The sequence below is a fragment of the Mchenga conophoros genome, linkage group LG23 (genome assembly GCF_057382185.1).
Source record: "Mchenga conophoros isolate Kocher_MC1m ecotype Shallow Benthic linkage group LG23, M_conophoros_male_GT1.1, whole genome shotgun sequence".
Classification (NCBI taxonomy): Eukaryota; Metazoa; Chordata; class Actinopteri; order Cichliformes; family Cichlidae; genus Mchenga; species Mchenga conophoros.
In genome coordinates, this window is record NC_140547.1 from 43,568,875 (window position 1) to 43,594,076 (window position 25,202).

The 25,202-nt window shown below is 40.2% G+C and overlaps 1 protein-coding gene, 2 long non-coding RNA genes and 2 other non-coding genes across 5 annotated transcripts; 2 read left to right on the forward strand and 3 right to left on the reverse strand.

The window, feature by feature from the left end:
- Nucleotides 1–220: 220 nt before the first annotated feature.
- Nucleotides 221–3,765, reverse strand: LOC146548021 (uncharacterized). Its single transcript, XR_014890726.1, has 3 exons — nucleotides 3,663–3,765; nucleotides 1,862–1,919; nucleotides 221–1,676 (listed from the first exon to the last, which is right to left on the reverse strand). It is a non-coding gene; the product is annotated as an uncharacterized LOC146548021 (long non-coding RNA).
- Nucleotides 2,775–6,610, forward strand: LOC146548022 (uncharacterized). The gene is made up of 2 exons (XR_014890728.1): nucleotides 2,775–2,833; nucleotides 5,727–6,610. It is a non-coding gene; the product is annotated as an uncharacterized LOC146548022 (long non-coding RNA).
- A 3,191-nt stretch (nucleotides 6,611–9,801) lies between these two features.
- On the reverse strand, nucleotides 9,802–9,920 carry LOC146548023 (5S ribosomal RNA). Its single transcript, XR_014890969.1, has one exon. It is a non-coding gene; the product is annotated as a 5S ribosomal RNA (ribosomal RNA).
- Nucleotides 9,921–11,196: 1,276 nt separating this feature from the next.
- LOC146548024 (5S ribosomal RNA) lies at nucleotides 11,197–11,315 on the forward strand. The gene has a single exon (XR_014890956.1). It is a non-coding gene; the product is annotated as a 5S ribosomal RNA (ribosomal RNA).
- Nucleotides 11,316–12,924: 1,609 nt separating this feature from the next.
- LOC146548025 (uncharacterized) lies at nucleotides 12,925–15,843 on the reverse strand. The gene has a single exon (XM_085264826.1). It carries the CDS (start codon nucleotides 15,728–15,730, stop codon nucleotides 13,394–13,396), a length of 2,337 nt encoding a protein of 778 aa, XP_085120952.1. The 5' UTR covers nucleotides 15,731–15,843; the 3' UTR covers nucleotides 12,925–13,393.
- Nucleotides 15,844–25,202: the final 9,359 nt, after the last annotated feature.

Sequence of the window (25,202 nt, forward strand, 5' to 3'; positions counted from 1 at the left end):
AGATATATATATATATATAGATATATATATATATAGATATATATATATATATATATAGATATATATATATATATAGATATATATATATATAGATATATATATATAGATATATATATAATCCACATAATTTCCTTAGGGATTATTAAAGTAATCTGATTCTGATTATTCACTTTAAATATGAATACCACACCAGACAGCTCATATTATTCAGAAGGCACCTTTATTGCTTCAATGCAAATTAGAAGGTGATTAACAGCCAGATGCTGCTAATCCACTGCATTTGAATAATTGCTCATCAGCATATGTGAGCAGCTCTATAAAAGCAAACATTTTGGCAGTTTTCTGGTCTGGAGTATTCAGGTGTTTGTTAACACAATGTCATAATGTTCCCAGGAACTGATGACCCAGAAAATTCACCCCAGGGTCAAACTGTGCAGTGGTCAGAAAAAGCTCAAAAATCCAGAAGCTACATCTCAGACTCTACAGGCCTCAGTAAGCAAGTTAAATGTTAGAGGCCATGACAATTAGAAAAAGTTTGAATAAGTGTGGCTTGTTTGGAAGGGTTGCAAGGAGAAAGTCTCTGCTCTCTAAAAACAGCATGACAGCATGGCTGCAAGTTTAGTAGCAAATTTGCAAAGCATAACAGCACAAACACCGCATACCAGCTGTTAGCATGGTGGTGAAGGGGTGATGATTTGAGCTTGTCTTGCAGCTACAGAACCTGGGCCCTTGCAGTCATTGAGTTTTCCATGAATTCCCTTGTATACCAAGTAGTCTACAGTCAAAACTGAGTTTTGGTAATGCAGCAGGACAAAGATCCCAAGCACATCAGCAGAGCTACAACAGAATCAAGGTGTTGCAATGACCAGATCACAGTCCACACCTCAACCGGAAAAACAGTGCTGGGAACTTAAGAGGGCTTTACATAAACAATACCACAAACCTCAATGAACTGACGAAACGATGTAAAGAAACGTCAGGCGAATGGAGACTAAGAGTCATACAGAAACAATTTGGTGACGCTACTGCTGCTAAAAGGTGGCTCTGCAAGCTACTCACTCATGTACAGTGCTTAGTTTTTCAGAGTACTCTATAGATTCCCATGAAAACACTCTTTTCCACATGACTGTATGTCAGATAAAAGAGATACGATCTGTGAAGAGGATTCTGAGAAGAGAAAACATCTGGGGACCTGTCCCGAAAAGTTCATTTTGTTCATCTGGGCGTAGAGTTTTCAGTAGCAGGAACGCTCTGTCACTCATCCGAGTTCGACTTCAGACTTCTTCTGTCTCGGCTCAGTGCAGGTTTCCCCAACCTTTGTTTGAATTTAGACTTTACATATTGTCCAGTTTCAGCAAGGGAACTGAAAAGTGTGCTGAGGATAAATGATCAATTAGGCAGATGTAAATGAACAACAGCTGCAGGCTGGTGGCTCTGACATCACACCTGATGGACACCTAGAAGGCTAGATTCAATTGTTTTGGAGTTTCTGAAGACCGTCTATGACTCTGGGGTGACATCAATCATCTTTTATGGTGTGTTCTGCTGGGACAGCTGGGGCTTCCCTCTTTCCCCTGCTGGGATGGGCACGCACACGTCGCTGAGATGTGTGGTCTCAGGTAACTGGTACTGCTGGAGGCTGCAGGTGACATAGTCATACTATACCAGTGTAATAACTGAAATAGAAATGAATAAATAAACAGATAACATAGTCACATGAACAAGAGGAGCCTATAGAGATTCTAAGTAGCTGATCTTGCAAAAGCAAAATGTGTTCTGCACCACAATGCATTCAGGTCACAATTCTGATTGCAAAAGCTGGCAGATAGGACAGGATATTAAAAATAAAACAAAAACCCACCTCCCACCACATGCAGGTCATCCTAGCAGCACTGAGCAGCTCCTACAGTGACACGCTGCTGCAACAACAGTGTGCGAGGAGAAATTTCAGATATCTTTCCAGCTGCTGTCAGACTCTACAATAGAGTCTTAGTGCCCACTTTAAAGTTAGGTGTATACAACATCAGGGGAATAGCAACACGTGATATATTACACCGTGCCATTATTTACTTAACAAAAACTAAGCCAAAAGGCAGTTTCTGTACTTTTTTCACAAATGTCAATATTTTATTAATTTACTTATTTTTAAAACATGTGGTTTATTGAATTGAAAAAAAAAATAGCTGCAATTGTTGTAACGCGAGCTATGAAAGACAACCTGCATCTGCAGCTGTGGTCACTGGTCCTCACATCATGTTTGCAGCATGTTCTGAACCACAAACAGAGCAGTGCTAACTGGTGGGCTGGTGATGTAGACACTGATGCTAGTTAATTTAAGGTGGGGCTGCTGAAATGTTTAAAAGCTGAAGCCCCCAAAGTTTTACTTGTCTGTGACACAAATGAGCTCCAACCTGCTCAGGTAGAATTTACTAACAGCTGAGCTGCACTAGACCTGGTCTCTGCTCATCTTGACTCCTCGTTTGGTAAGAACTTTTTATTTGTATATTTAAAATCTTTTATAGACAACAGGCTTATTTTGAATAACTCGATCTCCTGCCACACTTATACTCACATTCACTAACCAGATATGGGCTTTAAAACATGCATCATCTGGGTTCTGTGACCATGAATATCGTGAATAAGAAATGTGCATGCACAGGCAGAGGCCTATCTTTTTTTATTTATGTTCAAATAATGTTCAATTTTAATTCTCCCTTTAGAGCATTTCATTTACTGAAGACATCTTCACCATCCCCTGTTCCAGACGACTGACTCGTGCCTGAACTCCTGCAGGTTAATCAACCAACCACTGATCAGTAAAGCAAAAAATACGGTAAGTGTCCTCATTTGGAAAAGTTTGCTTAAAAGTTTCATAACTTTCTAATATAATAATTACATTTAACAAGAATGTTGTCATGACTGAGTGCAATGACCGTTTCCCTCTGTAAGGTTCAATGTGTGGATGCAAGTAGAGAAGTTGCCTTTAGATACACCTCATGAACTCATCAACTGAGAGTTAACAAATCATCAAATTTATTTAAATTACTTAATTTGTTGTTCATTTTCACTTGTTTACCATATCTACCATATGTAAGTAAATGATTAAAATTGCCTGTTTTAAAAATATCCAGTAATACTCTAAAAAACGTACACAATATTATTGTTCAACATGTCCTCCAGTGCCTCTGATAAGTTTCAAAATATTTACTGAAGAAAAAATTGACTGGTTTAGATGTTGAATTTTTTGAAGCTGTTATATTGATTTTGATTTTCTTTATTTTATCATTTAATGATTTAAAAGACTACATTAAAGTAACGACAGCTGTTTTTGGTTATTTTTAAATGATGGTTGGCGTTTACTAGATGACCCTCAAGCACCAGGAATTCCTTGCTTACGGCCACACATTGAACCGTAAATGGCGACGTAGACGCGCAAATTATTTTCTAGAGTAGATAGCGAGCCAAAATTAATATTTCAACTGAGGGGTGCTTTGCAGACATATTTTCAGGCACTTTCCAATAACCTGCAGTCTTTACGGTGAGGACACACAAACATTAACCCGACTGGAACATAACTGTATGAAAATATATCACCTGTATTTATGTTCGCTTCGTAGTTACACTGTTTAAAACAAAATATTAAACCAAACTGCGGTAATTACCTGTCCAGCAGAGAGCTCAGGTAAATTCTTTCTGTCTGCTTTGCTTTATCAGAGATCGTCTGTCTTTTCCTTCCGACTTGTCTCTCCGCGCTTTCTGCTCAAGTCAGCCCCCTCCTCTGCCGCGCATGCCCGACGGGGTCTGCGCAGCGCGTGCACCACAGGTGTGGAGAAGTACTGCTTAGTGTTGCAGTTTCAAAATAAAAGCTGCCAAAAAGCGAAACATGCTGCCTTCAATGTTTCAAACCATGTTCCAGGGTTTTTAGTTCACCATGTATAATGTTAAAACAAGAAAATAAAAGACAGATCTGAACGTTTGAAAATGTTTTGGAAAAACTCCATAAAGAATAGATGAAAAACACTGAAATTATCCTTTTATTTATGTTGATCCATTAAGTTGGTTCATTTTTTTGTTACATAAGTTGTTTTTAAAGTTAAACTTGTGTGGGTTTCTATATAAGTCAATAAAAAAAACAACAAGCCATTAAAAATGAAAAGTAAACTCTGCCAAAGAAACTGAGAGGTTCTGGAAGCGTGGAGTTCAGTTTGCAAATTTATCTAATGCAAAAAACATCTATGAATAAAACTTTGTTGGCCAGCAGCTTTTCAAAAAGACAAAAAAGAGAAAAGATGGTCATAAAAAGAAGCTATTATCTGGGGGAAATAATCATTTGATCCCCTGCTGAGTTTGTAAGTTTGTTCACTTATATTAAATGATCAGTCTCTAATTTTTTTTTTAAGTATTTTCATTTTGATGTAATGAGACAGAATATCAACCAAAATTGAATAAAAAATGTATTTGCTAAAATAAATGAATTGATTTATATGTCACTGAGTGAAGTAAGTATTTGATCTCAAACACAACTTAGTACTTGGTGGAGAAACCCTTATTGCCCAGCACTGCGGTAATATGTTTCTTGTAGTTGGTCACTGGGTTTGCTCACATCTCAGGAGGGATTTTTTTTCCACTCCTCCTTCCACAAACTCTCTAAATTCTTTCGATTTCTTTGCTGCTGTTTGGTAACTTTAAGCTTCAGCTCCCTCCACAGATTTTCTTCAGGACTGAGGTTTGGAGACTGCCTTAGCCCCACTCCATGTCCTTGTGCTTCTTCTTTAGCCACACCTAAAGTATGCATCAGTGGTATGTTTTAGGCCATTGTCATGCTGGAAGACCCATCGATGACACATCTTCAGTCTTCTGCCTGAGAGAAAGTGGTTCTTGTCCAAGATTTTGCAGTACATGGCTCCATCTACTGGCCGCCTCAATGTGGCGAGGCGCCCCACAGTATAATGTTTCCACTTCTGTGCTTGACAGTGGGGATGGTGTTCTGTGGGTTACACTCAGCATTTCTCTTCCTCCAAACACAGTGGGCTCAGTTCATGCCACAGAGTTTTTGATTTCAAATGACCACAGCATTTCCCCCCAAACCTTCTCTCAATCATTTAGATGTTTACTGGCAAACTTAAGACTGGCCTGTAGTTTTGGGCTGATCCAACACCTTTCTCATGATTATCCTCACCCCATGAGCCAAGATATTACATGGAGCAAGATAGGAGGTCTTTGGTCTTGACCATGACTTTTCTTGTCCCTGAGGTCCCTTGCCCGAGTAGACCTCAGTAACTAATCCTTTTACACTTCTTCAATCTTGCCCATGGTGGTGGAGATGGAGTTGGAATGGAAGAATTTGGTACTGTGGACAGGTGTGCTTTATACACATAATAAACTGAGATTGGGAGTATCTGTAATGGACTGATTGATTGACTGTAATCCAGTCTGTGGGAACCAGAACTCTTGTTGGGTTGTCGAGGATCAAAAACTTACTTCACTCAATTATATGCAAATCAGTGAAAAGAAATCATGTATTGTGTTTTGTTTCTGTTGGTGTTCTTGTCTCTCTCCAGTAAAATAAAACATCCACAAAAAATAGAGACTGTTTATTTCTTCATAAGGGAACAAATTTACAAATTCAGCAGGGGATCAAATACTTACTTCTGCCACTACAGTGATGACGCTTTTGTTGCATTAAATTCTTGATCTGGAAAATGTTCCTGTTTTTCTCTCTCCAGGAAACAATGAGGATCATGTTTACCTGTTTGCTGCTTGTGCTGCCCTTTGTTACTGGACTCTCAAAACCAGCCAATCTTCAACCCAACCGAATTGAGAAGCGACTGAATGAAACAAATTATGAAAAGTTTAGACGACAGCATGTAGATGCCAAGATGAGCGTGAAAAAATGTGATACAGAAATGAAAAAAAAGAAAATATATGCTGATCGAAACAAATGTAAGGATGTTAACACATTCATCCTCAGTGATTACAAACAGGTCAAAGCCATTTGTAACGGTCAAGGAAGATATGATCAGACGAATGGCACGACAAAGAGTGTAGCAAAGTTTCGCATTGTTAGATGTGACCTAAAGAACAATGGAGCCAGGAAACCCAAGTGTCAGTATAAAGGCACACTTCTCACTAACAGAATAGTTGTGGTCAAATGTGAAGGAAAGTTACCTGTGCACTATTATGGTGATGAAATGACCTTTGAATCCAATAATGCAACTATAGGAAAAATCCCCATGCGCTCTACTTCTGTACCCACAAATTTACATTTCTGAGATAACAAAAGAGCAACATTTATCATCAGCTCTAACTAAACGTCGCTGGAAACGTCTTCTTCATTATAAGTTTTTATTTGAGTCTGTCTTAGCAATAAGTATATACATTTTTTAACATGTGATCAACCTGTATTTCTTCACATGTTACATGAAATAACATAAAACTATTATTTCCTTCTGATGAGGGAATTTTATATTCATCCCACCAATACCGACATATTAATTGTACTGACTGTAGGATGCTGTGTAGAAATAATCTCTTAGATCCAGCTTGCTTCTAATAAAATATTTTTTATCTGATCACAGAATAAGCATATAATAAAAGTCACTTTTTGGTGTTTGTTGGTTTTTATATATTTATTTTTTAACATTTGGAGCATCACCAGTTACAAGACTCACAAGCTGACAAGTTCTTATTCAGCGCCCTGTCTCTTGTTTCTTTTGTTTTTAATGTCATCCAATTTTTTTGTTTTCATTTTGGCATGCGATTCATTTCTAAGACTTTTCTAAATGTCTAAAAGACAAAAGTGTAAACGTCGTTGCCATAACGGAGGGGGCTTGAGCATTTGCCCCTTTCCTCTTGGACGTCCCAAGAGCCCTGTTCTTGAGGCATTACTATTTTTTAATCTGTGTACATGTGCTGTCTGTGCCCCTCAACAATAACATTTAACTAATAACCCCAATTTTGCTAAATAAAAGGATCTGGCTTCCACTAGTCACATGATGCCCATTAACTAATTCTCGACTTTGACGGCAGAGGGCATTGGTTACGAGATCACAAAGAACATGCACATTTTTTGCCGCCTGGGTGGTGCGGAGCTGTAAGCGAAACACACAAAGTAATTGGGAGATGCAGACTGGTGCAACAAAAACCAGTAAGTAGGTGTAGAGCGTACACTGTAGTCTATAGCAGCGGTCCCCAACCCCCGGGCCACGGACCGGTACCAGGCCTTGAGTCGTTTGGTACCGGGTCAAGAGAGTTGAAGCTCGTACCGCACAGAAAAAATAAATAACTTACATTATTTCCGTTTTATTTATTATCCGACTCTGAACAGTGTTTTATTTGGAAAAAGACTGAATTCTCTCAGTTACTTCAGTCTATGACTGACTCTTGACGCATGTCAAGATACATTAGTTAATATTAAACCCACAAACTAGCAAAATTAGTAAAAAACAGATGTCTTTGGAGGGTTTCTTTGCAAAGGAAAAAAGGCCCAGTGAGGAGACAGAAGACGAGTCTATGACAACTACTAAGAAAAAGAAAGCTGCATTTAACAGACAACAAGTGGATATATTGCAACAAGTGATTCCCATGCACCAAGCCCGCTCTGCATAATATATGTGGAGACCAGCTCTCCAATGAGGCAATGAAGCCTTCAAAACTGCTTCGTCACTTGGAGACATTAAAAAACAAGCCTTTGGACTAGTTTAAAAGAAAAAAGCAGGAACAACAGGGACAGAAGCCATTACTGAGGGCCTCCACAACAACAAATACAAGTGCACTGAGAGCATCATACTTGGTGGCTAACCATATTGCTAAGGCTAAAAAGTCATTCACTATTGGTGAAGAATCGATCCTTCCTGCCACTAAAGACATTTGCTGTGAACTTTTCCCCTTAATATTGGTATGATCCCAGCTCAGGCACTGAGCGAGGGGGCGGGGCAGCTGCTGCCTGCGAGTGCGCTGTTGGAGAAGCGCAGCGAGGCAGACAGAGAACTGAAGTTTGACCAGGTTCCAAAGGAAATCATTCGTACTGTACAAATAATGTAAATATGACGGTGCATCACAAAAGATTGATATCAAACTGATCACTTGACCCATATTACGTTACTTGCTCTTCAAGTGAATCAACAAAAGGTGAAATGAAAAGCCGAACAACAACAATGCTGTTTCTTTAGAGAGTCTTAGCTTACATGTGTGTTTATTTCATATTTTCAGTTGTTTCCCTCCACGGCTAAATAAATCGGTTTCAGTTATGCACTGATATACAAGACTGGACATAAGGAGCTTCTTTCAAAGAAAAACTCTGGTAGATGTTATTTTATATATTATGCTTTGTATGTTGTTCAGTATATTTCTATGCAAAACAAGAGGGATTTCAATACACAGCAGTACATTCACAGTTGAAACCAGATATTTACATACACTTTATGGAAAACACAAGAACATTTTTTTACTGTACAACATCAATTTAGAGTAAACTTGTTTTGTTTTGCATAAATAAATATTGAAATATCTTTTGAATTAGTTAAAGAGAGAGAGCTGTCTCTTTTTTATCACTTTCACCAAATTTAGGAGCACATATACACTAAGTTTATTGTTAATTAATAAGAAAACTCCAGACGATTCCATTCTGAGCTGAAGAAGCTTCTGATAGGTTGGTGGCACACCTGTGGATGCATATAAGGCAAAACACAGAGCCTGTTTCTGTGACATGGGAACATCAAGAGATGTCAACCAAAACACCTGGAAAAGAATTGTGGAGCTCCATAAGTGTGGCTCAATTTGAATACAATTTGGTGCCATTTGCTATTAAGAAATACAGATAGTTTCTCTCTTTACTCTTAAAGTTAACAAATATGTTTTTTATATTTATCAACATAAAAAATAAACATTTAGTCTGATTTGATGTTACAATTAAAAAAGTGTTTTTGTTTTTATCTGAAGAGTTTGTAAATATCTGGTTTCAACTGTATATTTGATGATGTTGGTGTTTGGTTTGATTGTCAGCACAAAGAGGGAGAGAGAGAGGACAGAACAGAGATGAACAAGAGCAGGTGAGACACACATGTTAGTCAAATGGTTGTTTACCAAAAGTATCAGCGTATCATAGGTCCTCATGTATCTCGTACCTAGTGTTTCTTGTTAGGTTTGTTATTTTTCAAATTCTATATTTATTAAGTTTTGCAGGCTTGTTTGCACAACAAGGTTAAATAATTATCTAAACTTTTCTGAATCTAAATAGTGGACTTTGGTAGAATTAAAAAATAAGTGTAGTGCAGGTCTATGATGATTTTTAGTGCTACTATCATCTAGCTCTGATTCTGGTTCTGTCTTGGTTAAATCCTAAGTAGTCCTGCTTCTGAACTGTTGTAGTCCTGTTTTAATTCCAGATCAGTTCTGGGTCTGGTTGAATTGGGGTTTAGTCCTCGTGTCTTGATACAGCCCCGACTTTGTTCTGCCTTGCTGCTTAATTAAAAAACTACTTTAAGGTGTCCTGCACATGTGATATATTTTTCCCTATATGAATATGAACTCAAAACAGAGCCAATTAATCTTTCAGTCATTTCTTCCCCCCCACCCCCCAAGTCCCAGATGCATACTACCCTTTAGGGCTAAGCCCCGGGTGTATCAAATGTCTGCCTCTGCTCTGCTCTACAACAGAATCACAAAGGTGTCTCCAATAAGCTGCAGAGATGATTGTTGTTTTAATTTTTTAACGGTACACAAGCAAAAAATTAGAAGAGAGGTCATGAAGTTTCTTACTAAACAGTAGCGCCCTCTGCAGTTTGTGTGTGGAAGTGCAAAAGCTTACAGCACCTGGTATTCCCAGGCGGTCTCCCATCCAAGTACTGACCAGGCCCGACCCTGCTTAGCTTCCGAGATCAGACGAGATCGGGCGCGTTCAGGGTGGTATGGCCGTAAGCGAAAGGGCAGCTCAGAAACGGCGTTTTTATACATGCTGTAATGACACATACACGCTTACGTTTTTGTTTTCTATATTTAAGTTAAAATGTCCAAACGACAAAAATGTTGGACTTCCAAATCGACCCAACACACCGTGTGCTCTCTGTCACTTTAACACTGTGCTGTAATCAACGAACATGTCTTCTTATCGTGATGTTACTGCGGGAAAAGCATTTTTGCAGCTCAATTTGAAGCTGCAGTTACAGTTTTTTCTGAATGCTTAAACCCTAACTGTGATTCCTGTAGCACAATCTCTAAAACTATTCAGACTTATAGCAAAACCACTCACTGAGTTTGCAAAACTAAAAGCACAAAAACTGCTTTGCACTCAGTTTGCAATTTTGTAACACACACTTTGCAAAACTGTAGGCACAATTCACTGCACAACACTCAATTACCAAATTTCCAACACACTCCTAGCAAAAGTATACACATGTATGGCTATCATTAACACTAACTTGCCAACTGTCTGGCACACTTTCACATGTGAAAACTTTTTTAGATAATTCGTTCACTTTGCAATCAGCCTAAGCACTATGATACAGGTAAGCTGTGTGTGCGGAGTACAATGGAGGGAGCAGAAAGAGTGAGAAGTAGAGGAGGCCGAGGAAGAGGACGTGGAGGTGAAGAAGTAGGATGAAGAGGACGACAAGGACAAGGAGGAGCAAGAGGAAGATGAGGAGGGGGGAGAGGAAGATGAGGAGGGGGGAGAGGAAAATGAGGAGGGGGGAGAGGAAGGGTAGGAAGAGTAAGAAATAGAATTACTGATGACATCAGAGCTACAATAGTGGACCATGTAATCAACCGTGGAGTGACCCTGAGGGTAGCTGGCCAACGGGTCCAGCCTAACTCGAGCCGCTACACTGTAGCAAGCACCATAAGGACATCTTGAAATGAGAATCGGTTAGTTGTGTGCTTAGTAGATGATGGCTTGTGTGTACTGTTTGATACGGAAACACCACTTTTACGAAGGTGTGAAGAGTTAGTCTAGCTGTGTTTGCTTTTGCAAGAGAACTACAATGTTTTGATGATTGGGTGACAGGTTTTCTTATTTGTGTGAAGAGTTTTGCAAAATTAGCCAATAGTTACAAAAAATGTGCTTAAGCAATCAGAAAAAACTGTAATAACGAAGGTTTGCATGTTGTCGCTGTAACATATGAAGTTTAGCACAATAATATAGATCAAACTGTGAGACATTTGCCACCAATAAAAGGTCTTTTTCACAGCTTTGCTTTCGCTTACGGCCATACCACCCTGAACACGCCTGATCTCGTCTGATCTCGGAAGCTAAGCAGGGTCGAACCTGGTCAGTACTTGGATGGGAGACCGCCTGGGAATACCAGGTGCTGTAAGCTTTTGCACTTCCACACACAAACTGCAGAGGGCGCTTCTGCTCCTGCTTGTGCTAAGAGGCATGAGAAGTTAACATTTATGGGTGATAAAATCCTTTTTCTATATTTTTAACATGAGAATATCAGTTTTCCATCTTGTGTTCCAGAGTAATCGGACAAAAGACAAACGTAGAACAAGGAAAAAAGAGGCCAAGTGTCTCACCTATAAAACAAAATAGAATAGAATAGAATAGAATTCAACTTTATTGTCATTGCACATGCACAGGTACAGGGCAACGAAATGCAGTTTGCATCCATCCAGAAGTTCTTTAGTGATATAGATATATTACAATATATATTAGCAATAATATAGATATGTGAGTATATTACAGAAATGGGTCTATTATGGTATGTTATAATGTACACGGTATGAAGTATGTTGTGAATATTCTATAACTATAAGTATGTACAGGCTGTAGTGAGTACAAGCTATGTACAGGATATGAACAGGATATAAATATGAAAAACTATACAGAATATGAAATAAATAACTTTACAGAATCTGGGATATACAGCTATACAGAAATGTGAACTATGCAAGTTGTAAACAGTTGTAGGATTAAAGATTATCGAATGTACAGAATGATTATTTACACAGAGCTATACAGTAGCTGAAAATGACTGTTTTCTGAATAGTCTCACACAGATAAACATTTGCAGGGAATACCTTTTCCTTCAAAACAAACGTCACAGACTGTGTTTTTCTTTACTGATTGTATTTGAGTAGAAACTCAGATTAAAATGGCATGAGTGCTCATAAAACGATTTAACTGTAAAAGTAGGTGTAGTGGATCACTTTGCATAGATGTAGATAAAAGTGCAGTAAGCAAAGACTACAGTGGTCATTGAGCAGCTGTTCCTATAATGTGAATCTGGGATAAAGGCAGAGATTATTTGTTTGCCTTTGTTTCCTGGTTCTTTCTTTCTTATCCAAATGGAAAAAGAGAGCATAAAAGTAGTGTTTACAAGCAGCTTATCTATCTCATTGTGCCCACTATCATAAAATCTTGGTTGACTGAGCACTGAGCCATCTACCACTCGAAATTGAACCTGTGTGGGACAACAACAAAGTCCAGTATACTAAGTTTCAGTAATGTGGAGTTTTTTCTGTGGAAGATGTAAATCTAAATAGATGTCCTATTGTATGCATAATATAGCACTGAAATTTATAAAACAACTTCTAAAAAAAAATTTCAATTTATTTTAGATTTTCTCAAATCCAAACAGCGCTAAAAGCATACACACAGTCAAATATTTTTCATACGAGGTGCTGAAGGTTCTGCAATGTTCTGTCAGTGCGCCCCAGGGCAGCTGTGGCTACAATGTAGCTGCCATCACCAGTGTGTGAATGTGTGTGTGAATGTGTGAATGACTGAATGTAGTGTAAAGCTCTTTGGGGTCCTTGGGGACTAAGTAAAGCGCTGTACAAGTACAGGCCATTTACTGTGCGTGTGTTTATGCTCAAGTGTATGAATAAATTAGTCAGTTTGAAACAGTTGCAATTTAAACAGTAGAAGAGTGGCACTATATTTATATATTTATAAAGAATTTCAAAGAACAATTAATTGATGGTCAAAGCAGGTTTATTTAATTAATATCCAGATTTCCAATTAGTTCCGAATTGATTCAGCAGCAAATCACATCACCAGTCACTTCAAGGCTGTATGTATTATTGTAAGGTAGACCCTACAATAATACATACAGAGAACCCAACAATCATATGACCCCCTATGAGCAAGCACTTTGGCGACAGTGGGAAGGAAAAACTCCCTTTTTACAGGAAGAAACCTCCGGCAGAACCAGGCTCAGGTCGGGGCGGCCATCTGCTGCGACCGGTTGGGGTGAGAGACTGAAGACGTTTGTTGTAGGTCTGATTGAAGGACTGATGTGATGGTAAGTTGTCTGCTGCTCCGCTTTGAATATTGAGAGATTAGTTGATGGATTTCAAGCCAAATTGTGCCCAAGTTTAAGACCACATTCATTGGTTGTTTTTGTTGATGTTATTGTTTTGGGCTTTTTTTCCACAAGAATTTCTAGCTCCCCTAGAATTCTGGCCACCCAAACGATGATTGCTGCTGAGAGAACACAAGGTTTTGTCCCCCTGTACTATTCATGTCAGTGCAGGGGGTTCTCCTTGAGAGGCCAGGGTGGAAAAAGGGATGCTTCAGAACCTCCGAGGGTGTTATGCGCTGATTTGCATCCAAGGCCAACATTTCTTTGATTAGCCTTACAAATAATGTTTGGCCATTTTCCGGTCCTCGCCTAACCTTTAGCAGTTGTTCGAGGTCATCGAGACGCTTAAGTTTTATATATCGAGTTTCTTTAGATCGATAATGTGTCTCGTATTGAAATTGTTCTTGGGTCTTAAATGTCCAGCGCTGTTTGTTGTAGTTATCCTCGATGAAGTAGCAGTCAGTGTACAGGCCAGACTCTAGAAGATGATCTGGTAGCTGACCCTGGGTTTCAATTATGAATTTTAAAACATCATAATCGTCTTCCCCAGGATAGAGAGGCACCCCTGTAGCAAGCTCCACAGCTACCAGCCCCAGAGACCACATGTCGATTGCTTCGTGGTATGGAATGCCAAGCATAAGCTCAGGTGCACAATAACCAATTGTCCCCACACGGTCACCAGGAATCACTGCAGAAGCAGGACATGCGAGGCCAAAGTCTATGAGTTTGACTTTGACGGGAGACTCACTGCGGTTCACAACCATGATGTTTCCAGGTTTGAGGTCAGCATGCACTATTCCCACAGAACCCAGGTGGAACAGAGCATTTGCAAGCTGATGCAAAATTGGCCTGAGTTCTCTCATTGGGAGACCTCGGTTATTCCGGTCCCCAATGTAGTCCCACAGGCTTTGGTCGAGCAGTTCGAAATTCAACCAAATGCGCTGTCCATCGAGGAAATAGCCGTTCCATTCGACAATGTTGCACCTGTCTGGATCCAAGCGTCGTAGCTGCTCCAGGATGAAAATTTCCAGTTTTGCCTGGAGCAGAATTTCAGGGTCGCTCTTGTTGACTTTAATAGCAACGGTTTTGTTGTTTTTTGTATCGCGACATCTGGTTACCAAACCAAAGCCTCCTTCTCCAAGGAAGGCCTCTACCACGTGGTGATCTCCTAAAATGGTCCCTTCCGTTATTTGAAGATCATCTTCAGAGGCAGATGGGTTGGCTGAGGTGTTGATGTCTCCTTTTTGAGGAAATTCAACTGAGTTTTGGAAACTGCAGCTGAATTTTTGCGATCCATGACTTTTCCAGCTTGAAGGCTGCTGAGAGAGCACAAGGAGTTCTCCCCCTGTACTATTCATGTCAGTGCAGGGGGTTCTCCTTGAGAGGCCAGGGTGGAAAAAGGGATGCTTCAGAACCTCCGAGGGTGTTATGCGCTGATTTGCATCCAAGGCCAACATTTCTTTGATTAGCCTTACAAATAATGTTTGGCCATTTTCCGGTCCTCGCCTAACCTTCAGCAGTTGTTCGAGGTCATCGAGACACTTAAGTTTTATCGATCGAGTTTCTTTGGATCGATAATCTGTCTCGTATTGAAATTGTTCTGGGGTCTTAAATGTCCAGCGCTGTTCCTTGTGGTTATCCTCGATGAAATAGCTGTCAGTGTACAAGCCAGACTCTAGGAGATGATCTGGTAGCTGACCCTGGGTTTCAATTATGAATTTCAAAACGTCATAATCGTCTTCCCCAGGATAGAGAGGCACCCCTGTAGCAAGCTCCACAGCTACCAGCCCTAGAGACCACATGTCAATTGCTTCATCATATGGAGTGCCAAGCATAATCTCAGGTGCACAATAACCAATTGTCCCCACACAGTCACCAGGAATCACTGCAGAGGTGTTACATGCGATGCCAAAGTCTATAAGTTTGACTTTGACTTGAGACTCACTGCGGTTCACCACCATGATGTTGACAGGTTTGAGGTCAGCATGCACTATTCCCACAGAACCCAGGTGGAATAGAGCATTTGCAAGCTGATGCAAAATTGGCCTGATTTCTCTCATTGGGAGACCTCGGTTATTCCGGTCCCCTATGTAGTCTGACAGGCTTTGGTCGAGGAGTTCGAAATTCAGGCAAATGCGCTCTCCATCGAGGAAATAGCCGTTCCATTCGACGATGTTGCACCTGTCTGGATCCAAGCGTCGTAGCTGCTCCAGGATGAAAATTTCCAGTTTTGCCTGGAGCAGAATTTCAGGGTCGCTCTTGTTGACTTTAACAGCAACAGTTTTGTTGTTTTTTGTATCGCGACATCTGGTTACAACACCAAAGCTTCCTTCTCCAAGGAAAGCCTCCACCATGTGGTGATCTCCCAAAATGGTCCCTTTAGATATTCCAAGCTCATCTGAGCCGAAGGCTGGGTTGGCTGACATGGTGTAATGTGTCTGTTTGCGCTGTGAATTGGTGAGAAACAAAACTGAACTTGTTTTGGTTTCTCTCGTAAATTGCTCTCAAAGCTTCTCAAAAGGGTTTTAGTTGCTGCAGGTCAACGTCCGTTAAGCATAAAGTAACAGGTGAGCGCTTCTATTTATAGGTTTTGGATCAAAGCAAAGTTATGACGTCAGAAAGGATCAAAGCAAAGTTATCACGTCACAAGCGATCGAAGCGATTCTAATATGTGCGCATGCGCACATATGAGAAGCGATCGAAGGGATTCTAATATGTGCGCATGCGCACACACGTGCTTGTTTGTGTAATATTGTTCACACTAAACTTGACCCTAATCAATTTAATATCAGTCAATCAAAGAAAATGTTAGTTTTGGAAAATTTTAAAATGACATAACTGACAGTTAAAACATTTTTTGTTCATGTATTTGTATTTGTATTGTCTTCGGAATTTTTTTTTGCATACCACGTCAAGCTTTTCTGTATATAGTCATGTCGTAGATTTCGGAGCAAACAAGAAATTGAATTGGATTTTAATATTGCAGTGCTTGGATTTCGGATTTGGTGCTTAAAACTTCTTGAAACTGTAACCGTATTTCATTCACCACAAAGAACTATCTGATTGAATAGTTTTCTTATCAGATAGAGAAATAAAACGAGTCGCAAAGTCTAAAAGCAACATTTGTCTGCCTGGGCTGTACCTCTGCACGTTAGTCTGTTTCAATGTGTGACCCCCCACCCCCTCCCTGATCAGTCGGGGGTGAGTGCGCTAATGTGCCTGGAGGCCGTTTTAATGAGTGTTTGCTGGAAAACGAAAAATACAAGAAGGATTTGTACGTTTTCACAACGGGGGAGTTGCGTAAGTACTAGTAAATAATTTTCTCGAGTGTGTACGTTACACATGTTATTTGTTTAAAATTGGTATTATTATTTTGCTAGCTAGCAAACTCGCGGGATAAAGGATTGAAGTGCACTCAGTGCGATACAATACGGTGGCGCTATTCTAACAGTTAGTTATTGCAGGGTAACTTGTAGAATATGCTGTGAATTGAACCAAGATTACACAGCAGTAGCAGTAATACGAGTTACTTCTCTCAAGTGAAAGCGTTAAACGTTAGCCCGATGCTTAACTAGCCAACGTCAGGCTTTCTGATTGAAGGCTAAAAGCGACGTTGTCACCAAGTAAACAGAATATTGATGATATTTTTGTGTATCGCTGCAGCCTTTTCAAGTATTAACCTGGTGTCTTTGGGAACAGCTTAGGGGGAAATGACGGTAATATGACTGAACCATATGGGAAGAAAGAATAGGCACTTTTTGTGCTAGCGAAGTTTCCTGGCTTTCATTCAAAATCTGTTTATCATTAAACAATTGAAACATAATGGCTTCGAGCTGACATTGAGGCCTGTGGGGCACTATCAGCCACTGAGACAGTAGACAAGTGACTATTTCACACTTTAAGGCTGCCTGTTTATTTAAGGGAGATGAACAGTACATTCTAACTGTACATAATAATATCAATGATGATAGATTAAATAAATGGGTTTTTGAAAGACGCTTGTGCATTTTTAAAGTCTAAAGTGTTGAATTGATCTGAGTATGTCATGTGTTCAAAGCCTCTCCCAGTCAGTGCTGTTCTCTATGCCTGTCTTACTCTACATGATGTTATTAGCACAAACACTTTAAAGGTGATAATTAGGTCTACAACAATAACACAGACTGCAATGTAGTTAAGCGTCTTACAGTTAGTTTTGAATGAATGAACTTAAAAAACAACACAAGCAAAGATCTGTCTCCTCCTGTTTTTTGTGTCACATAAGAAAGAAGCATCAATATCTGATGAGAAGACTTATTAATTTGGCCTTTCACGTGGTCTTACTCAGGTGATGCGAAGTGAAATATGCATCCTTTTTATGGTAATGTGCTGGAAAATGTTGAAAATGGACATTAAACGTGCTTACAAAGTGCTTGAATTTGACCCTGAAAGGTGTATGAAGCCAGAAAAAGTCACACTTGGAGTAAAAACCTCTCATAGCAAGTTAATCATATTCAATTGATTTGATGCTTTCAGCACAAAATTTAGCCACACAGTCAGGACAGCGTCTGCTTTACCTTCATCGGTAAACGTGTTTATGCAGTACATAGTAACAGTGTGGCTGAGTCCTCTGGTTCAAATCAGTTCCAGTACATTTGGAGATGTAAGTCTTAACCTTTCACATGCATCGGGAAGGAAAAAACATTTGATCTTCACAGTACTGCCGAAGTGCAGCGATACATTGTGAAGTGCACATTTGCATTTGTCATACAGTACCGAGCAAAAGTCTTGAACCACCCCCTTATTTTTTCGTGTTTTGCCAGGTCAGTCTGTGTTAACGGTGTTATTAACTGCATTCTTCAACTAAAGAAGTGAGAACAAATGATGTGGGGTTTTGTTTTTTTGCAATAGGCTGCAAGTAAATGTGTACAGATACAATTTAAAATTGGTTCTTTGTTAAGTTTTCTGGTCCTTTCCGTGACTTAGGTGTCTGTTTATGTTTGAATGTTTCAGAGATTAGTGTGAAGGGTCTTAACAGACAAAAAGTGGTCAAATACAAGCCCTGGATTAAAAATCAGAAACACTTTAAAAAGCCTGGAGAGCTATTCCTTAATACCACTTTAAAGATTACAGGGAAGTCCGGATCCCTGGAAGCAAATGAGGGATGGCTCAAGACTTTTGCACAGTGCTGTACATGTCATGTTCCCTGTTTTATAGCTCAGCTCAAACTGACACGTTCTCACTAACTGCTTCTCATTTTCTCCACAGTAAACTTTGACCACTTCCAGATACTGCGGGCCATCGGGAAAGGAAGCTTTGGAAAGGTAATGCAGCCTCCATTTTTCACGCCACTTGTATATTGTTTGCCCTTAATTACCCACCACGGTCGTCATCTCTAAAGAATCAGTGCAAGCGAAGCGAAATGTGCTGGGATTACACTTTAGTTCTCGTGTGCTGCTGTTATTTAATAACAGTTATAAATGCAGCTGATGTAATTATTTCTATAAAGTCAGTTAGAGGAGAGCCGATTTCTATTTCATCTCACTCAATCTAGGTGGGAATTTTGACCCCACGTCTCAATTTAATTACACAGCAGCAAAATTCTGCGGCTCTATTTGTCATTGGGCTGAAGGCAGGAGGAGAACTTAGTGTGTGTGTGATACACAATTGGGGCTGCAGAGATTGGAATAGTTTACCTTCATTTTAAATATCACTGCCCTGTGCACATTGTTGGCTTTAAAATTCAAACTTAAAGAGTTTGTAAGTAAACTGGCTGAGATGAGACAGACGATGCACCGGGTCCTCGTCTGAGTGCTGGCTTTCAGTTGTGCTGTTTCTCTTGCCCAGCCATGCACACACAGACACTGTGCTACACTTACACAGTGAGACAGATGCTCACAGAGACGTCCAGATACATTTTGTCCTTGCTGGAGGTCATCTTGTGTTTTTTGGCCCACTGTGGCCTCACACCGAGCTCCTGCTGTTTTTTGAACACTTTAACAGCACCAGTCTTTAGCTTCCTGTTGAACACACTTAAGTGGGGGAGGTGTTATTATTAGTGGTAAATGATTTGTGTATTTGTTGGATGCACCTCAGAGCAACAGGAAACATGACACGACACGCTCCAGTAACCTGCAGTCTTTACAGTGAGGACACACAAACATTAACCCTCTGCTCCTTACAGAAACTCTCTAAATCCTGTAAGTTTCTTGACTGCCACTTGGAAAGTTGAAACTTCAGCTCCCTCCACAGATTTTCTACAGTACTGATGTCTGGAGACTGACTAGACCACTCCGTGATCTTATAGCACTTCTCCATTAGTACATACTCAGATCAGCTTGCTGTGACTCATTTTCCATTACAATCAAGTGCCACCTAATGTGCGTGGGGTCATTACAGCAAAGCGGCCCGATGTCCATGTTGTCATTTATGAGCAACACGAATGCCACAACAAAGGAAGACGTCGCAGCGATGATGTATCTGTGGCTTTTTGTCACACTTGGAAACCACGGTGTTGTGCAGCTATTTGCCTTGTTGCAGGGTTTTAAAAAAACTGCAGTTTTGATTTTAGTGAAAGACAAAAGCCAATCCGTGGCCTGCAGTCTGACGATGTCACATTTCCTGACTGCTTGGAACCCCGACTAAGTCGTCCTGTAGCCCACATCATAATGTTTCCATCTCTCTGCTTGACTGCAGGGATGCTATTTTTTGCATCACACTCCTATTTCAAAAGGTCAGTTAAAGCCACATAATTTCGTTTCATCTCCCCACAGCACTTTCTCCAAAGTCTTCCCTGAATCATTTAGATGTTCACTGGCACTTGAGATGGGCCTATACATGTTTCTCCTTGAACAGGTAGCTACCCTATGTTAGCCTAGCTTTCTATCACTGATGCTCTGTATGTATGCTGCTGCCTCTCGTCTCGTGTTACTTAAAAAATTAACCCCACAGCTTCAATAACCGTATCTAAAAATCTCTCATTGAAAGTTACGGTTGAAGGTTTGGAAACATTTTGGGGTAGCCAGTGTTAAATAGAGACAGGGCCACATTCTTTATCTAGTCATTGTAATGAAAAAAGCACATTAAAAACTATATGAGAGTTTGCTTTTAACAAGCATGTAATGACTCTACTTAAAAACTGAAAGTAGCATTTTGTGGATGTTTTCCCTGCTGCCCGATCCCATCAGTCTCTTAAAGCATCATTTTTTATGCGCCCTGGTGTGACAGAGGTTTCATGGCGCTACAGGTTACCTGAGCACATCAGGTATATTACGGTTGAAAACAAGTGCCCGGCCTTCCAGTGGGTGTTCGACCCCTCGTGCACAGCTCAGGAGTCTAAACGACCCAGCAGTTATGGACATGTGTGTTTTTGGTGTGCTGTCCCTCCTTCTCCATGCTTGCAGGTGTGTGTGTGTGTGTGTGTGTGTGTGTGTGTGTGTGGATGCCGGCGTTTCTGAGAGCACCTGTTTACAGGCACCTTCAGGCCTGGTGGGTGTGGCCCTGCCAGGTGGTTGGCCACACCTGAAGACCATCACACAGCTGATCAAGCCTTGTCGGAGGAGCTACTTAAGAATGCGGTGGCGCTCTCTCTGACGCTGGATCATTGCGTGACTTCACGTTAGTCTCTCGGCCAGTCAGTACGGATAGTCTGCCGCATTGTATGTGTCTTACGGCTGCCTGTTTGTTATCTCCCCAGGAGAAGCGTGGAGACGAGAGGGCAGCGAGCACGGGGTGCTCAGACACTGAGGAGCGGAGACAAGGAACACTAGCACTGGGAAGAGGACATTTCACGGGAGTCGGGAACGCACTGCGGATTTATTGTTATTTTCCATTCACTGTAAATAAACGCACTGCTTGCATTCAGAGCTCCGTGCCTGGCTCCTCCTTCCTCACATCCCCACGGTTGACGCTGGACAACCGTGACAAATACCTTTTCTTAGATTCATTATTAGTTCAACATTGACAAATAGTAGTTGACTAATATCAGGAGCCAAAAAGAAAACAAAAAACAAACTAAATAAATATTTCAGACGCTGAAAATAAATTATTACGGTCGTTTAAATTTGCTGTCAGCAAGTTAGGTCTAATACATGTAGTCAATCTAATGAATCAATATTACATGTAAAAAGTACAGAACTGAAAATAAAACTAAAATATAACGGTAAATGAACTGGTTCTTGTATAAAACCTTTCTACTCTCTACAACTTGCCTCATTCATGCACTCACTTTTTTCTATGCTTTTTCTCTGTAAGTGCTTTCTATCTAACATTAATACGCATTCATCCTCCCGATGGATGCATCGGAGAGCAACTTGGGGTTAGCATCTTGCCCAAGGATATTTGGCATGCAGGCTGGAGCAGAGGGGCATTGAACCAGCAACTTTCTGATTAGTAGGTTTCCTGCTCTACCTGAGCTACAGACACCCCAATTTGTGGTGCTCTGGAAACAACACGTTCTCATCCCAACAGGTAACGATGCTATGTGACAAATCATCGGTATGTGTAAATGTGTTTTTTATTCTGATCATGAATCGCTTTGTAAAACAAGACCTGATAGGGTTAAGGTTAAAGTTATGGTTAGAGTTAATGTTAGGGATAGGGCTGGAATGGACGGCTGGAGCCTCTCCTCCAAGTGTGTGTTACTGCCGCCATCAGCATTCTGTTGTATGCTTTTCTCTGTAAGCGCTTCGAGCCTGTACTTTTTTGCTTTAGCTGAGTAATGAAGTTGAATCAGTACTTTAACTTTCACTGGAACAATAGTATTTTTACTTCTACTTAAGAATGTCTGATCTTTTGCCAACTCTGGCTGTCTCTCAGTCTTGGAATACCCACTTGTTGTCCAGCGGTGTCCTGGGAATATGGGAACTAGACAGACTGGGGAAACAATGGGAGGAGACACAAAGGTGGAATCACTTTTACCATCTTTTATGTATTTGCTGGTCGTCTTATTTCTTCTATTTTGCAAGCACAGTGTTGCAATCATTGTCTTTGTGGTACAATGACACAGGTAGAATGCAGGTGTTTTCATGTAACACGATGCCAGAAAGATGAGTAATGTGTTTTGAAGAGAAGATAAAACATCATGTTTGAACAAAGATAAGCAGCAGACACGTCTGTGTGTGAGTTATACAGGTTCAGTAAGAAGGTAATATGTCTGCAGAATTTGTAATTCTTATGAAGATATTGCTTGTACAATAAATAAAATCCCTTTAACTTCTTCTTCTGGAGAGTGTCTTTATATATTTAGTCATTTATTTAGCCTTTATTTAGTAGTAACGCTAGTCGGGGATATATATCAGAGTTTACTTTCAGATATGAGCATTGTGTTTCCTGTGGATGAATGAATGAATTATTTATTTATGTATTTTTTGAAAGACTGGCTCATGTAAAATCTCTGAAAGTATGACACAGCTCTCCTGTTACACTTTATGGACTCCTGAGCTTCACCATGAGGGCCTGTCTTTATTCACTGAAATCCACTTTTATAATGAATTCACAGTAATCACTGACACCTTCAGAGCATTACATTCATTAAAGACGTCTTCTACACCTACTCTTCCAGACGACCGACACATACTTCAACCACTGCAGGTTAACCAGCCACTCATCAGTAAAGCAAAAACTAAATGTAAATGTCCTCATGTGGAAAAGACTGAAACACAACTCCCACATATCACTAATGTAACAGATCCATTTAGGGAGAGTGAGAACACTAGGCTGGATGTGTTTTAATGCAGGAACATTCATCATGTCTTGAGTTCAACAAATCATTTACATTGAATATGTGAGCTGGATGGTTACACGATACAATGTGATTGTCAACAATAACTGCAATGAACGCTGGTTTGAGGGCGGAGTCAAGGAGGCCATTTACGTGAAAAGGGAAAGACCCTCTCTGAATCAAGGAGGGGGCCTAAGGGTACATCTGTCACCATCTTACAATGCTGTGATTGCAGCCGTTCTCCAACTCTCTGTGAATGGTACTCAAGACCATTGATCAGTGGTTGTTGATCAATGGTCATGAGAATTTGCATAATCATGATTAAGGAACTGACCTCCCAGCCCATTGTTCCTTCAGTCGGCTGGTTTCTCTGACTGAAAACGCTACGTCCAGAAGAACAGGATCAACTTTTGGAGATTTACTTCCCTGGATGATTGAGCACGCATCAAGACCTTTAATCAGGCCAACAAATATCTTGTACTCAATTTTAGCAGCAGCCATTGTGACACTGATGATAAAACTTGTGTAAAAGTGCGAAGCTGTAAAAAAGTAATTATAAAAAAGCATTTTTGTAGCTGAATGTTACTGGATAGCTGTTTCATCTGTAACACATCAAAATAACCTGCTAAGGTTTAATAGGCTATAAGGAACACACTCACTTCCTGAGCCCTGGGCAATAAGAGACGTTTTGTGTTTTATAATTTATTGATATGTTTGATCCTTTCTGACCTGCGTTAATGAAGCAGTCATTAGAGCACCATGTCCGCTATAATAGTTCTGTAGTTTGATGCTTGAGTCGTTGCAGACTTGTTGAAACTCCCTCACCCGTCAAAGCAGCGTCTTTGTTATTGGAGTCCAGCAGATGGCAGTGTTTCACTGTCTGACGGCTGTCTGAAGCTTCAGCTGGTTTATCCGTTTGCTATGTTTGCCATGTTACAGTGGGGAGGAAAAACTCCTTTTTGACAGGAATATCTAGACATGAGTGATTACTGCAGTGGGGCACTATCTGTGCTATCTATAAGAAATGTTAGCAACAATAAAACTCTGAGGATCAGGGCTCCATTTCACTCCAGTGTTCAGTGGCATTTTAAAAGAGTGAATACCGACGCTGAATGTCTTTGTAAAGCAAAAGCACTTTGTTAGCCTTTACAGAGCAAAGCTATGGATCAATGTGCAGTGAAGAAAAATCCAGGTGGCCAGTCTGTCCTTTCCTAACCAATCACAGAGCTCCTTACATTGTTGCGCTGGAGAATAACTAAATATAATATAAAGATGATATTGAAAATAATCTTTTGTAGAGTCACTACTTAGTGGGCAGAGGACAGTTATCACTTTGCTGGATGCTTTAAAGTCGCATGTTCTGTATTTGCAGATTAACAGGATATTAACAGATTAACAGCTTTCATTAGACTTCATATGATAATCAACAGTGAAGTGTTTCTCTTTCAGTGTTTATTCTTGCTCATTGAATGATCTCTGTTCAGATAATATGCTGCACTCATCTCATGTTTCTTTAAATACGGCATCACTTGTCCAGCTGTCAAACTCTGAAAGAGTTACAGTTTCACCACTGAGCACTTTGAATGGTTATTCTTTTATTTAAAAGCACTTATTCTAGCTGCATCATCAATACGACAAAAACTGTGACTTCAACAAAAATGTATCTAAAAATATTTAGGGGGAAATGTTCCTACACCCCTCATGTAAACGTTACACCTCCAAAAGGGAGAAATAATCAGAATAAGGCGTAATCATTGTCTTGATAATAATGACCATGAAAATGAAACTAGGCCTACCTTTAGTTCAGCACACTCAGTGTTGCATAAAGACATGCGAACATGCCATCATCCATTCTGGAGCCTACTTTTAAAAAGAGCGAGCTGTTTATTCTGGCTGAGTAGCAAACAGAACCAACCACGACAACCTAAACTGGGAAAACACTCGGAAACCTTGAACACTGGGAATATGGAGACACAGGGGGTAGGTGAACAGACACTCTGACAAAGGACAGAGGAAAACAGATACAGTATATACACTGAGGGGTGATCCGGGAGTGGACAAACATGGGAACACAGACTAGGATTATCAAAATAAGACAAGAAGTAGCACGAACACAGAGACTGAGATAAGGACACATGAGCTTGACACTAGGATGGAAATAAACAAACATGGGAACACACGACGGACTGAGGAGACAAGGA